This window comes from Macrosteles quadrilineatus, unplaced genomic scaffold (assembly GCF_028750875.1).
Source record: "Macrosteles quadrilineatus isolate MER2022 unplaced genomic scaffold, UCM_ALF_1.0 Scaffold_2__2_contigs__length_208266976, whole genome shotgun sequence".
Lineage (NCBI taxonomy): Eukaryota > Metazoa > Arthropoda > Insecta > Hemiptera > Cicadellidae > Macrosteles > Macrosteles quadrilineatus.
In genome coordinates, this window is record NW_026542595.1 from 66,845,265 (window position 1) to 66,861,857 (window position 16,593).

A 16,593-nucleotide genomic window follows, 5' to 3' on the forward strand; every position below is an offset into this window, starting at 1 on the left:
TTTTGAATCATAAAATGAAATGAGAAAATATGTTAAAAATACGAATTATTCCTCTGCCTTACCTCTAAAATCAGCAAGTTGATGCTTTTAATCCTTAAATTCAAGCGAGGGCTTCTTTAAGATGTTCTATCTTCGATAATCAGAAATGGAAAGGACCTAATTCTAGCCGGGCGTTCACTCCGCCAGCCACTCACTCCATCCGAATCCAATTGGGACCTAGGCCGTCTGTTAACCTCAAACATGATTTTTTTTTTCCATGACTTCTTGGCGTTGAATATTCTTACAATCGACTGAGGGTTATTATGGCCATTGTATGAGCGCTATTCTAAAATACAATGTTGAAAGTAATTGGTTGGGTGATCAGTCCAACCTCCAATGGTGGCCCACAATCGGATTGTTACAACACTCCCCCACCAAAAGAAAATTTCCCAAATTTTCTCACTAGTTGTACGGTTTAAGGTCAGAGATATGCCAGTTTCCAATGATTTTGCCCTTCTCATCTTTAAGTTGGTAGACAAGTGGAGATATTTTCTTTGATACAACAAATGGTCCAATGAATTTAGGAGCCAACTTAGCACAGACAGCCTTGGTGGCGTCAGATAAGACGAAGTTTCTCTTCCACACTTTATCGTTCACGCTGAAGTTAAGAGGCCTTCTTCTAAGGTTATACCTCTGGGTGTTCTTTTGGTGGTCCTGTATTAGTCTTCCCTCAACATCCTTAAACACCTTTTGTAAGTCCTTTAATTTAGCTCCAAAGTTAGCAGGATCTTCGACAGAAGGTACCTCATCTTCATTTCCATGGTCTTGGTCCGGTGGCACTGTTTCCCAATTACGTTTAAGTTCTCTCCCGCCAGGTAGGCTGGCGAATAACTGGTTGTGTCGTGTCTGGCTGATCTTAAGGCAAACCCAAGCTTTGGAACCTCTCTATCCCACGACTTGTGGTTAGTTCCCACATAGGCTCGCAACATATTTCCTAAAGTCTTATTAACCCTCTCCACCGGGTTAGCCTGTGGATGTCGGCTTGCATTGTAAAGAATTTTTATCTTGTACTCGGTAGCAAGTGACTTTAATGTTTTACCCGTGAACTCTGGGCCGTTGTCACATATCAGATATTTTGGTATTCCCCAAATGAGGAAGGTCTCTTACAGGTGTTTGGTGACTAAGTTAGAAGTAGCTGCTCTCAATGGAAATAACAGTGGGAACTTTGTAAATGTATCGGTAACTACCAGTAGATACTTGAATCCAGCGTTGGATCTGGGGAAAGGTCCTAGGAGGTCTGCCGCTACCATCTCCCAAGGCTTACTGATACCCCGGCGTTGGCCCATGTACCCTGCGGGTTTTTGATTATCATCTTTAGTCTGTTGACAGACATGACATCGAGCTACATACTTGGAAACATCGGATTTCATTTTAGGCCAATAGTAGAGACCTTGCACTCTGATTAAAGTTTTATGGGCACCTAGGTGACCTGCTGTGGGTTCATCATGATGTCTTTTTAATATATCGGAGCGGGCGTACTTTGGGACTACCTCCTTCCATTCGGATGTGGTTTCCAGTTGGTCTTTAGTAGAAGGCAAGAACTTAAAGAGCTTTCCATTATCAACTCTCCACAAAGGGTACTTATCACCATGATCCTTAACCTCTTGTAGCATTTTCTCATACCATTTGTCCTCAAGATGAGTGCTGTCCTTTAGACAGTTTAACTGTGGAGCGATAGTTCGAGATAGCATGTCAGGGACTATATGCTCCTTTCCTTTGCGGTGGATTAGCTGGAAGTTGTACGGTTGTAAACGTAAAGCCCAACGTGCCAAACGCCCTTGGGGGTCTTTGAGATTGTGTAACCATAATAGACTGTGGTGATCCGTAATTACCGTGAACTTAGTACCTTCGACATATGGCCTAAAGCGTTCTATGGCCCATATAACTGCCAAGCACTCCCTTTCCGTGACTGAGTGTTTTTGTTCCCCTTTTGTTAGGGTTCGACTGGCATAGGCCACTACTTGCTCTCCTTGTTCTCCCTGCTGACTTAAAACGGCTCCCAAGCCAACTCCTGAAGCATCGCAGGATATAATAAATTCTTTAGAAAAATCGGGACAGGTCAAAATTGGGGCTCGTATCAGGCAACTCCGGATATCTTCAAACGCCTTCTGCGCTTCCTCCGTCCATAAAAACTTGTTGTTCTTCCGCAAGAGCTGGGTTAGAGGGTACAGTCTGGTAGAAAAATCCGATATAAACCGTCTGTACCAAGACGCTGTCCCTACAAACTGTCTCACAGACTTTTGGCTATTTGGAGTAGGCATATTTAATATGGCATCTACCTTCTCAGGGTCGACCTTCAATCCCCGTTGGTCCACTATGTATCCAAGATAACGAAGTTCAGAGCGGCATATGCGACATTTTTCTTTGTTTAGAGTGATATTAGCTGAGCGCAAACGCTTAAAAATTTCTTTCAACACTTCCAAATGGTGGTCGAACGAGGTCGTAAGTACTATCACATCGTCCAAATAGACAAACACATGAGGTTCGAGATCTCCGCCGATGATGGAGTCAATAAACCTTTGCCATGTGGCGGGGGCATTGTGTAGGCCAAATGGCATACGAGTAAATTCAAAGAGACCACGCCCAGGGACCGTAAACGCAGTTTTATCCTGACTCCCTTCAGCCATTGGTATCTGCCAATAGGCGGACTTTATATCTAAAGAAGACAAATACCTTGCATCCCTCAATCTATCAAGTATAACAGTCACTTGTGGTAGGGGGTAAGCATCCCGCTTAGTAACAGAATTTAGTTTACGATAATTGACACAAAATCTCTTGGAGCCATCCGGTTTATCCAATAAGACGATTGGGGAGGCCCAAGGGCTCTTTGAAGGCACAACCACTCCTAATTCAAGCATCTTTTCCAGCTCTTCATAGACACACTCTAAGCGTGCAGGCGACAACGGGTAGTACCTCTGTTTAATGGGGCGAGCGTCCCCTGTGTCAATGACATGTTCAACAAGATGGGTTTTCCCTAACAGGGTATTAGAACTGGAGGTGGTGTTGTTAAATTCCGTTTCCATAAAAATCTGTAGTTTCTTCCTCTCCTCTGGCTTCAGGTGGTCTTCGTCATGTAGGCCTCCCTGGACCTCTAAAACGCTGATCTTCTTGGGTGCAAACTCCCATGTTTTATTGTGAATGTCCGCCACAACCTGCATCTTCTCCCAAAAGTCGATTCCAAGAATAAGAGACTGTTTAAGAGAGGGCACAACAAAAATCTTCACATCTCGTGTCCTATCTTCTAAGGTAATTGGAGCGATAATATAGCCTTGAATTTTATGTCGTCCGGCATCAGCCGTCTCTACCCACTGGTTTTCAACTGGCCTGAGTTGGGCAGGAAATTTATCCAAAATCTCTCTTCCCTCCTGACCGAGAACAGTATTAGAAGCACCTGAATCTAACAAAGCTCTATACTTTTTACCAAACACTCTGACGTCAAGATAAGGTCTACGGTCCAGCGGAGCTTCCTGAAATTTATAATGGTTTAGGCCTAACTTGGTATCTTTTTGGACACGGGAGTCAACTGGCTCTTGACAGCTGGCTCCCGAAGCTACACGTTTTTTGGAGAACATGTCGGGCATTTAGTTTTTACCGTATCTGCTTTCCCACATCCGTAGCAAAATCTTCTTCTTTCTTTCGGACACGCTGAGAAACGATGGCCGGCTTCAGAACAATTCCAACAGACTAGGTTACCAGTGGTCTTAGATGGGTGATTACGAACAGCTGCTACTCTTGCTGATGGGGCTACCCTCTTCTTCCCTGACTCCACATAGGCCAAATCTGGCTCCAAAAAATTTCCACTTCGAGGCTGTTGTCTGGAACATTCTGCACGGAACCGACCTGCTTCGGCTCGTCGACCCATTTGTCGCAACTCTTCCAAGGTCCTAACTTCACATAGGGATAACCTGTCCTGCAAGTGGGGGTGTATGTTATTCAATATTTGAGCCAATTGTGTTGATTCCGGAACCGGTTCTGCCAATCTAGTGTACAATCCTTCCATCGCAGCTATAAAAACATCAATAGGTTCATGTTCTCCCTGAATCCTGTTAAAAATTTCTCTCTGGAGTCTGATGTCATAGTCTGGGGACTGGAAGACAATACGCATCTCCTTACAAAGTTCTTCCCAAGTTCTTACTCTCCTCTGAACAGACCTATACCAAACTAAAGCCTGACCAGAAAACAAATCAACAGCTGCATCAAATAGTTCCAATTGACTAACTCCTCGGGCTCTCCTCAACTCTTCAACTCGCTGCAGGAAACTCCCTACACTCTGACTCGACTCAGGGTCATATTTCAATCCCCACTTATACACTGGTACCGAGTTGGACCTGACAGTGGCTTGGGATGAGCAACCATTCGGCTTGGATCTGGCCGGAACAGAAAATTCTTGGTCTGGAGGTCTAAGGTCGATCAAAGGTTGTGTTTGTATCTGCTGTGGTGCTACCGTAGGCGCGATTGCTCCCCTGGTTTCTAGAATGCTGAGATCTTCTTGGTGTTGGTCGTTATCTTCTATCACCTTCCTATCTCCCTTAGGTACATCTTCTTGGCGTTCTTTTGACAGGGCGTTAACAGCATCTCTAGTCCTCTTGAGTAGGGCATCTTTGGTTTGTTGTGATTCATCGTCCTGCAATAGCAATATCGGGATTCTCTCAATACGCTTATCCAAGTGGTTTAGCCTTGCCAGAAGTCGGTTGTACTCATTGTCTTTGCCATTTCCCTCATAATTGTCCACCATTTTCTCGATATCATCAATTGTAACCTCACATTCAGTCAATTCCTTAACTACATCCATATTATTAATAACCTTCTCAACAATAGCTGTATTGTTCATTAAGCATTGGTTGAGCCGTTTCCTTAGCTCATCCGCTGTTCCCGTTGCGGGTTGTCCCCTGATCTTCAATTCATAGGCCACTTCAGATTTTCTTAAGTGGTAGCAATTCATATTGATCAACAAAATTGAGTTAAATAACAGTACAAAGAAGGTTCACAGACACTAAGACTCCAAATAAATTCTATGAAATATAATAAACTGTGGAGATCGAGGTAACACAATGAAACTTGTCCCTTCTAGACCCTCAGTCTAACATAAACCAATGCAATGAAATAACTAACTCAGGCCCCACGTTGGGCGCCATTTTGCAGCCTCACAAACTGCTGTGCCGGGCTTTGCTCAGGGAGATGGGTTGGGTTCACTAACAAATATCTTCTTTTAACCTTTTTTTACTTCTATAGCAACCGGGTCTATTGGTACTAGCTCGGTTTAGAGGGCGCCACTCCGTTCGGAGATCTCTCATAAGAGTTTACAACGGAGAGAAAAACTCTTCTCGTGGTTGCTATGGTAGTAAGGCAGAGTTAAACTTTACCTAACCCGATTTTCATGTCTGATGCCGTAACATCAATACCCTACTGTATTTAGTAAGTCTACCTGATCAATCTCAAACAAATATGCAAATATACAGTACCCAATAATATTCAAATAAATATGTTCCAACTGACTTAAGACTAAGATAATAAGATACCAAAAGGAAATTATCCAACCAATCTAGGTTAATACCTCTCAAATTAGGCAAAATCTGTTTGACTGTACTGAAAAGAATTGGCCTAAGCCACACTTGCAATCTGTTGTTTGATTGTCCACTAATCTAGACAAGTTTAAGGAGATCAATAAAAAGAATGATATTTCTGAAAGAATACAATTAACTTTAATCGATGATTGTGTTTAAGGCACTTTTGAAAGTTCAAACAAGGTACAAGAGTTAATAGCAAACAAATGTTGGTACTCTGGATCAGAATAATGACGTTGACAACAAAGATACAATAACTTACAAATCTATACAAAATCTCAATGGTTAAGGCACTTTGGCAAAAATCAGACGATGTAAACAAGTTATTAATCTAAATAAATGGACCCTTTATAAGACAAGTAATATATCTAAACAACTTAATTATCTATACAAATACGCTGACGGTGGCCACCCGCTGAAATATCAAATACATAAAGGAACATGAATAATAGAAACATCAAACATAGGCCTAACCTAACTTAAATTACAAATTTTCCCCCTCCCTCCAACCAGATGAATTGGCCCCACAATCCGGAATCCCGGAAAATCCAAAAGTGAATTAGTTCTGGGTCAGTCGCACTGTCCACTGTTTGAAAGGCTGGCCAGCAACCAATTAACTGTTCTTCCAAGAGTGAAGTTACTCTAATGGCAAGATACTACAAGTTATCACTTATCGGTTTGAAGCGAAGTCCCTCAGACTCAAGGGGGGGGGGGTTCCACAAGTCCGTTTAGACCAAGGTAGGCCTAAGTCTAGCCGTGTCTGGAATAGGCTCTGCTCTCCACGTACAAGCGCACTCCACCAGTCTCTCGGGCAGTCCACAGGCGAAATTCTCAAGGCACGTCAGCACTGCACGGCAGTAGGACACCAGAGTACTAGAGTACCAGAGTACCAGCCCTATATAAATCCCAAAATATAATAGTATGGCGTATACGGTACACAATATTTACACTGTGGGGGGAGGGGTTAGGCCTATTGTGAATTACAAACAACAAAAATACATAAGGTTCAATATAAAGCTAAATAAACATGAAATTTGCAGGAGACATAATAAAATAATTTACAATTATACGGACATTTACCTATTACACAAGAGAACAATCTAATAGTTACACAAAATTCAAAATGAGAGCAAGTTGCGCTTTCGCTTCGATCAAATGGGCTTTCGCTTTCGACTTTCTGAAATGGGCATGACTCAATTCAGCTTAGGCCTAACTCTCTTGTGAGATTAATTTGCAAAATAGGCTACAATAATTAATCAAGTAAAATGGCAACATGGGAAAAATACCAAACCCAACCTAACCTAACCTAAAATGATATACTCTTCTTGCACCACAAAACCAGCATATTACCTACTAACCTTGAGCCCAAGAAATAGGGCTTATGAGAACACTTGGTTTTTTTTTTCCAGTTGAATAGGCTAGGCCTAGGCATAAAATTCAAGTTAACAAAATTATAAAATTTAAAAATCTACGATTGATGAATTGAGAGGCAAACAACAAATCTAGGCTATTAGTATCCTTGAAATTATCGAAATTATTCCCAAAAGCAAAACTTGGAAACATGTGCGTCACACCTTGCAAACTTTAACATGAAAAAGGTCCAAGACCGGAGGCCTATCTTACACATTTTAAACAAAACAGAACTATTTTACAATTAATTAGCCTATCAGAAAACATGGTTTAGTGAATATTCTACTTATTCCACATTGAAATCTCACTTGAATCAAAGAAATATCTCTAAAAGTTACATTTTCCACAAACTTGTTCAGAACCAGACATGAATGGACTGTGACGACAAAGCTTCAAGTTTTAATTTAGTTTTCCTTTAAATCAAAATTTTGAATCATAAAATGAAATGAGAAAATATGTTAAAAATACGAATTATTCCTCTGCCTTACCTCTAAAATCAGCAAGTTGATGCTTTTAATCCTTAAATTCAAGCGAGGGCTTCTTTAAGATGTTCTATCTTCGATAATCAGAAATGGAAAGGACCTAATTCTAGCCGGGCGTTCACTCCGCCAGCCACTCACTCCATCCGAATCCAATTGGGACCTAGGCCGTCTGTTAACCTCAAACATGATTTTTTTCCATGACTTCTTGGCGTTGAATATTCTTACAATCGACTGAGGGTTATTATGGCCATTGTATGAGCGCTATTCTAAAATACAATGTTGAAAGTAATTGGTTGGGTGATCAGTCCAACCTCCAATGGTGGCCCACAATCGGATTGTTACAATTAAATAACTGAATTGGCAAGAACTTGCAAAGAGATACGATGCAAAATGAAGCCCTCCAACTAGTAGAACAAATTTTGTGTACACTGCATTGGCTAGGCTGTGGTGCCCAATATCACGTAACAGCAGATGTCATGGATTTTCAAAGGCCATTGTAGGCCAAACTTATAATTTATATACGCATCTGGCTCGTTGGCCAGGATCAGTTAAGCTCAGAAAGAAGATGACAACGAGAGTACGGAAACTGAGTTAGCCCCTCTATTGTAACGGTGGCCGACGTCCCAACCCAGAGTTCCTTGCGGGTAGGGGAGGGGGTGTTAGAAACGAGACCGTCTATGGAGGACCCAGACCCCCCACCACCGCGCCGTGAAAAATAAATTAATATATTTCCTGATCATTGGGCTTTAAATAAATGATCCTGACTAATGAAACAGCTGATATTAGTCAGTAACAAAGCTACACAGGTCATCACAGTTATATCTATCCGGATCTATTACACTGCTAATAACTATTTATCTTACCAGAGTATCGAACCTATTGGCCAGTTTTTTTCTTTTTACTCCGTATTGTGTTTCCAAGAGTAAAAATCTGAAGCACTAGAAAAACAAGAATTGTTTTCTTGAGATTAATGTTATGCTGCTCTTGTAAATGTACTTCTAGGTCTTTCAAATGTCCAAACACATTTTTACAAACACTGCAGGCCTACTCTCATCTTGGGTAAGCGTACAGTCTTAAAACTCGTTCACTTCTCTGTAGTGACGGTTTAGAAGGGTACGAGTCTTTAGTGGCTTATCACATAAGTGACATAAAAACATTTTTTACATCCCAACAACGATACACGGACACAGGACGTTGACGTTTTGATAGAAGACGACAGTGATAACAACAACAGTTTGCCACGTGCAGTTCGGATGTTCCGTGTTCCGTTCCGATACCAATTCTAATGTCCCGGGAGCGGTGGTGGGGGTATGGGTCCTCCATGGACGGTCTCGTATATTGGAATGGTTCCATCAGATCAGAGGACTTAAAAGAGATCCATAAACGTTAGTCTTTCAGATCTACATTTCCATACGGTTAATTTCCGGGTTTCAAAATCGTTCTCGACAGAGCTTAACACGGCGTGCACTTGAAGTTCACCGTGAACAGGTCCTTGAGTAGGTGCTTATTACTTCGAAAGCCAAGTGAGCGTTGACAGAAGGCTCGTTACTGACTCAACGGTAATGCTCGATGTAGGCCTAAAGATTTTCTCTTGACAGGATATCAGCAATGCCGTAGATTATCTCGATTCATCAACATCAAGAGATATACCCATAGCAATATTGTGGCGCTTCTCGCCACCCTCAAGTACAAAGTGGTATCGATTAACAACCTGAAATTTTCTAGAATGATTGGTAAACTTTGTTCCTGGGGCGTCTAGTTTATTGTAAACATAGTGGTACATCATTCAAGGTGGTAGCAGCAACGCAAAATTAATCGATAATAACTAAATGATTGAAAAAATGCATGGTAACAATTCCACTAAAGTTGTCAAATGAGATAGCGGAAATCAGTGCGAGAACCAAATCACAAATCGAAGAATTACGGTGTCACAATAAAAGTAAGGATGTTTAGCAGGGGTAGTCAAATCAGAGAGCAAACGTCATAGACAAAACATTATGCCGCATTACTGACTTACGCATAACGCATGACACACTTACGCATACTGCTTTACCGACAATAATTGCATTTCCATTTCTCTTCAGACAAATATGAGGGGTATTCGATCGGGACAGGCATTTCGGTCGAGGGTGTCCGATTGTTTGTGAAAGGTGATTTTGAATATGTTACTTTTCAGAACCAGACATTTGTTTAAAACCAATGACTAAAATCTGTGTAACGTTACAATGCCCTAAGAATAAAATGCAGTTTTTGGATTGTTTGTGATGGTGGGGGGGGGGGGTCAGGTTAGGGGGTAAAGTTTGGAATTTCATATTCCTAAAATATTTTGGGTATAAGAACCCCAGGCATCAATCATGATGGTTTACATGAATCTAGCAGGTCTTTAAAGAATTTTATACCGCTGCACGTGTAGTACCTATTAGACGGGAATCCAAATTGGGGCGGGGGTTTGAATGTGGTACTTTTTGATTCGTACCTCGGTGTAAGCTCTAATACTGTAATATTTGTACAGTTTCAATTCCCTCTTACCTATTGAATAGGTAAAGGAACTCTAATAACCTCATAAATCGTGCTCAAATATTTAAAATCTTGACATTAAATTTCAATTTAAGGGGCCAAGGTGTAGAGTTACGTAAATAAAATAAAAGTCAAACAACGTAAAAGTCTAAAACACTAATACAATTGGCAATAACAATATTCTAAAAAGTTGCAAAAACCATAGAAAGGCGTATGAAATTTGTCAATTCTTGAAAAATCTTTTTTCATGACACTTTATAGCACAGGCGCAATTACTTAAATTACACTCCTTTGAAGGCATCTGTATACCGTTGTCTTGGTAAAATGCTTCACCACTTAGGCGAGCTTTTTTGTTTTTTTTTCTCTTCCAATTTTGTGGATTGGATAAACCACGCTTGGCACGTTTTTGCATTGAATTCACTGCATCTGGCACTTCGGGTGGTGGGCCAACATCATCTCGAAGGTCAGTAGGCCTAACTTCAGCGGGATAGCCTAAATCACGTTGAACTAAAATAGGCTAAGTCTCAGTCTATAAAACATTAGTAGACATGGGCTGGCCTATGTTCACCGGAAAGTTACTGGGCTTATTTTCTTTTTCTATGCCTTTGGAAGAATTAAATAAATCCATATTAGGCCTAATTTGAATACCGCTAGGTGGAGTGTTAGCTGATGTACTACATTTGCTACTAAACATAGGCCTAGCTAGGTAGGCCTTTGTTAGTTTGAAATACATTATTTTCCTCAATACCATTTGGTACAACATTAGCGGTAGTATGCCGTAGGCCTATGTTAACATGTACTTAACTGGTTTCTGTAGCTTTACAAGATTTTTCACAAGTCATAACATTAGGTTTTGTAACTACAGTATTATTATCGTCATCATCAGATTCAGAATTATACAGTTTTAAACGTCTTTTTACTGTCTTTCTATTTAAGATGTCTGTTAACCTATTACCTTTGCTATAATCATGGTCCATTTGAACTGGAGAAAAGTCCAGGTCCTCATCTGTGTCATCTGCATCACTACTTAAATCTAAACCTAAATAATTATCTAGTTCCACCCTTATACTTCTTTCACTGTTTAACAACACTTTTTTATCACACTTAGGCCTATTCATCTTATAACCAAATTCACTGAAAACAAGCTACACATCAAAACCAACTATAGTCAAAACATTCTAACCTGTAAATAAACATTAAGGAGGGAATACACAACATATGTTTTCATTGAACTAAGACCTACATAGAGTATAAAGGCGAATAGAGCAAAAAAATATCACTGTTTAGTCTATTTTGACGTTAGAACAAAATGCCATTTGGATTAACATTGTTCTAATGGGCGATAGTCCAAATCTGCACTTAATTTTGTGGGTTCGTCCATTCTGCCTAGAAGAAGATGTGTGATAATGCAATTTGGACCAAACATTTTTTGTTCTAGATAAAAATACAGATGATAGAGCAGATTTTTCTTCACCAGCAAGGTATACCAATCTCAAAACTGAAAATTTGTGGATTAGTCCACTTTGCCTTTAGAGGCTTCATATTAAATACAACTTATTGCTGTTTTATATTTTGTGTAATTATTGTGCGAAAGAACGTGTTTTAAGAGTATTATTTTAAGAGTATTAACAATCGTAATTTTTATCTTTTTTTGTAAGAAATTTTTAATACTATATTTTGGCACACAGCATCAAAACCCTCGAACAAATTCGTAAAAAAATAAAATTCCCAGCAACCTATTTAATGATGGTAAAAAACCATTTCGCGACCATGAACGATTTAGTGTTATTGCACTTCTACCAGCTCAAAAACTCTTTCCGATTTTGAAAGTGTAATAAAGAGTACTTTTGTAAGTCTGCACTGCAATGATGAACAGATTCTCTCTTTAAAGTATGAAATAACAAAGATAACTCAATCCCTAGCTTTACTTGCTGTTGAGCACACTCTCTGTTGTTATTAAATCGGCTTTGGAAGGTACAGTATAAATGTTACTGACGACGAGCTTTCTAGATAGAGATGCATTTATATTCTACTTTAATGTGATAGAGTAAATCATATTTTAACTTCCTCAGATGACATTAGATTTCTAATTAAACTGAAATGTATGAAATACTTATTGAAAGAAAAGGATTTTCGCCCTCTTTCTTGAGACGTATAGTTTTTTATTTCTAAATACATAACATACTAGCAGAGTACCCGTCCTTCGTACGGGGTTGGAATATAAGTATAAAATGCTTATTGCAGTTATAATCAAACTTTGCGTTTGCAATAAGTTAGGACACAGTTTGATAAAATTTGCTTTTTTAAATTTACAGTATTCTATAGTACAGGGTGGCGCAGAAGAATCGGGTGGTTTTAAAATACTCGTCAAACTGTCAATTTTAAAGGTATTGGATTGAAATAAAGTGCAAAACGTGTAGTTACAATGGAAATTTATTGACAAAAAATTAGTTAAGTTAGTTTTTAAAAATTACATCCATCAAAAATGCCTTCCTTCTCGAGCGACGCATTCTTGGAGTCGGCCCTTGAGGTTCCGCATTGCTCGCTCAAGCACATCACCATGAATTAATGTGATTTCGTTGTGAATTGCAAACTTTCAACTCCTGAAGCAAGGGTCTACATGAACAAACCCCGGACCATTCAGGAGTTGAAGGCTGCAATTCACAACAAAATCACATCAATTCCTGGTGATGTGCTTGAGCGAGCAATGCGGGACCTCAAGGACCGACTCCAAGAATGCGTCGCTCGAGAAGGAAGGCATTTGATGGATGTAATTTTTAAAAACTAACTTAACAATTTTTGTTCAGTAAACTTCCATTGTAACTACACGTTTTGCTCTTTATTTCAATCCAATACCTTTCAAATTGACAGTTTGACTAGTATTTTAAAACCACCCGATCCATCTGCGCCACCCTGTATTACACATCTACCATAGCCATAATGTTCTACCACTTCACCTATAGAGAAAAATTAATTAACAAAAATTCGCAAAATATCACAAATTATTCATGAAATGAAAAACATAAACATAACTGGAAACAATCCTACTTTGACAGTTCTCATTGCGAATCGCAGTTTTTTGTTGCTGCTTGGTTCAAATTAGCTGTTTTCATAAATGCAAAAAAAATATAGTGCTGCACCCTGTTGGTAAATCTTTTAACTTTGTAATGCTTTTCCATATCATAGAACCGACTTTTTTAGTTGAAACAGCTGACTATAGTTATTTGTGCAACTAGTGAGAAAAGTGAGCAATTGACTCACTCGAGAGAAATCCTTACTCACGAGCCGTAGGCGAGTGAGGAATGGTTTCTCGAGTGAGGCAATTGTACTTTGAACTCGAGTTGCACATTATACTTTTCCTACAGTTACAATAAAACAAATAAATTGGTGAAGAAACATAACCTATTATTACACAGAAGTGAACTTTTAATATAACATTTAACGTTAAGTGACAAATACAACAGTACAACAGCTGACCAGCTGATTTACAGCCAGTGCTGCCAACGTATTTCGCGCGCATACGACGTTGCCTGCATGTTACGCGCTCACTATTTCGTGCCTTCACGTTGCAAATCTGGAGTGAGACAAAGTAATTAGAGTGAGACAATGTTAACATTGTCTCACTGATGAGCGAATTGGCCACTTTGCTTCCTCAAATCAGTGAGAGTACATGTACATTGTTAGGTAACTGTAGGAAAAATTCTTTAATTCCCTTTAAATATGGATACTCATAAGGTTAACATGTGGAATTACAGAGCCACCGGGGCGGAGCCTGAAAGGATTTTTTAGATAAGAATATGCCTATATGTTAATCGGGAATGTAAGCTATCATCATGCCAAAAATCAGCCCAATCCGTCTAGTGGTTTATGCGTGATTGAACTTCAAACACACAAACAAACAAACAAACACACAAACTTTCACATTTATAATATTAGTAAGATAAGGTGGGTTCCGACAGATCTGGTCACTGGATTATCACGTCGGTAAAACACACGAATATTACAACATAAACTACATGGATTTAAACATAAACAAGTTACGTCACTAGCAGAATTTGGACGACACTTCCTTTTAGTCATGTAAAATAATGTTTACTTTCGGGCCAGTGACATCATTTGTTTACTTTTATCGCCCTTACCGTTTCTGTTCTAATATATGTGGTAAAAGCAAAAGCTAAATGAGATTTTAACCCGGGTCTCTAAAACAGCTATTTTTATATTAACTGTAAAAAACTGTTAAAACAAAGTATAGAACATACAAACAGAGTACCTTGATATATTCTGATGTAGTATTTACAATTAAAACCATAGCAAGTGATCAACGACAGACAGTTCACACGTAGGCGTGGTTGATCGTAATGCTACATTGCAACACCAATAAATTCTTTCACAGTTAATTGTAAATGTTTTCTATTATATAGGTTTATTGGTTAAAAAGAACGTAAAACTGTCTTGTGTGTTTAAATATATGTTTTTGTTAAGTTTATTTATCCAACTACTACATCACTCGATATCATTTAAAATAATTAAAAACCCCGTTTTTTCCTCAGTGTTTTTTGTATATATATAGTGTATCTATAACTTGTACATTTTGTTTATTTTAAAAACACAACTTACAGTTGATTCTGATGGTTAGTTAGTTTAAATGGTTAGATCATTAAAAACCAATTCAGTACCAAACTTTTCGTTTTTTTACTCACTAGAAAATGTGCACTACTGTAGATGTGCCACTATGTAGTGGCGGTGCTACATGTTCTTAGTTCTTACTATCTTGCTGAAGTGCATCTCACCAGCTGATGTTCGCAGAGACCTGATGCTCGCGGGTACCCAGCAGTCGGTTGAGCTGAAGTTGGCCTTAGACCAGGAACAGCAGAAGTCAAAGAAACTCGAGGAGTCGATGAGAAAGCTGGATGATGAGATGCGACGAACAGACGAGCTGCTTTACCAGATGATTCCTAAGCAGGTGGCGGATCGGCTGCGGACGGGCGAGAACCCCATAGATACTTGTCAGGTACGCGAAAACCCTCTAATCACTTCCCAGATTGAGGATAACCTATACACTCTTTCCTGTAGACACTTGACAGGTAAGTTAAACCACCCTTCTTTCCAGTTGGTCAAACCTCTATGCCTACGTACACTTTTCAGGTAGACAAATCCACACTTGCTAGGTTGTTCAAACCCTTTTATATACTAAGAGTGACATACACTTTTCGAGTTGGTGAACCTCCTTATTATTTGTGTTTCTCTCGTCACCTTGTAACAACATTTTAATCGTTGTCAAATATAGGCCTAATAGATCACACTCCAATTGAACTCGTTTGGTATGCTCTCAAGTCTCTCAAGTTCGATAAATGTTAGTCATTTTTAATGTGACTCACTTACAAATACGTCAATTTGTGCTTGTGTATATCCACAACATTAGATTTTTTTTGTGTTTTTAAGGGAACGGTCCAAAATGTTGGTCTTGATACTACACTCATCTCCATTCATACTTGGCTTAAAATACCTACATTGTATGGTCGCCATTTCATAAGAAAGTATTAAAGTATTTAACGTCGAATATTTGTTTTTAAATAGCATCATTTATTGGTAGCCCAAAGGCAAATGGCATGTGGGTCTTGTAAAGATCTCTGCTTGAACCGGGTGTTTATATTAAAAAGTATATTACAGATATACAGTATACCAATTAGCCGCGTGGCTAACAATAACAACAATGAGACAATGATGCGTTCAAAAAGGTTTTTTTTTAATGTAAGGTACCTTGTTTTTTGTCATAAAAAACTTAACGAAACTAATCTAACATAACTTAAACTAATTACCTTAATATAACTATCAAACCACTATAGAACACTGTGAAAGAGTGACATGCATATTCTTAAAAAATCCGGTACGTACGAATTATACGGAGGCAACTTATTTTACAGCGCGCTGCGGCGGTTGGGTTAAGTTGGGTTATCATAAATATGTTTCTAGAACTTTCCTAGTTTCGTTATGAATCGAACTATACGAGATGAGTCATAAAAACTTATGATAACCGAACCTAACCTAACCGCCGCAGCGCGCTGTAAAATAAGTGGCCTCCGTATAATACGTAAGTACCAAAAATCCCTTCGAACTTACAGTATTTATTACAGTACATGAACCATATTATATCTCGAGGAGTCGATGAGAAAGCTGGATGATGAGATGCGACGAACAGACGAGCTGCTTTACCAGATGATTCCTAAGCAGGTGGCGGATCGGCTGCGGACGGGCGAGAACCCCATAGATACTTGTCAGGTACGCGAAAACCCTCTAATCACTTCCCAGATTGAGGATAACCTATACACTCTTTCCTGTAGACACTTGACAGGTAAGTTAAACCACCCTTCTTTCCAGTTGGTCAAACCTCTATGCCTACGTACACTTTTCAGGTAGACAAATCCACACTTGCTAGGTTGTTCAAACCCTTTTATATACTAAGAGTGACATACACTTTTCGAGTTGGTGAACCTCCTTATTATTTGTGTTTCTCTCGTCACCTTGTAACAACATTTTAATCGTTGTCAAATATAGGCCTAATAGATCACACTCCAATTGAA

The 16,593-nt window shown here is 39.2% G+C and overlaps 1 protein-coding gene across 1 annotated transcript in view; it reads left to right on the forward strand.

The window, feature by feature from the left end:
- LOC128985881 (soluble guanylate cyclase 88E-like) overlaps nucleotides 1-16,593 on the forward strand; it is a 287,954-nt gene that overhangs the window by 196,624 nt on the left and 74,737 nt on the right. Inside the window, exon 9 of the mRNA XM_054405845.1 lies at nucleotides 14,819-15,023. Coding sequence (XP_054261820.1) covers nucleotides 14,819-15,023 — 205 coding nt within the window. The remainder of the gene's footprint in view (nucleotides 1-14,818; nucleotides 15,024-16,593) is intronic.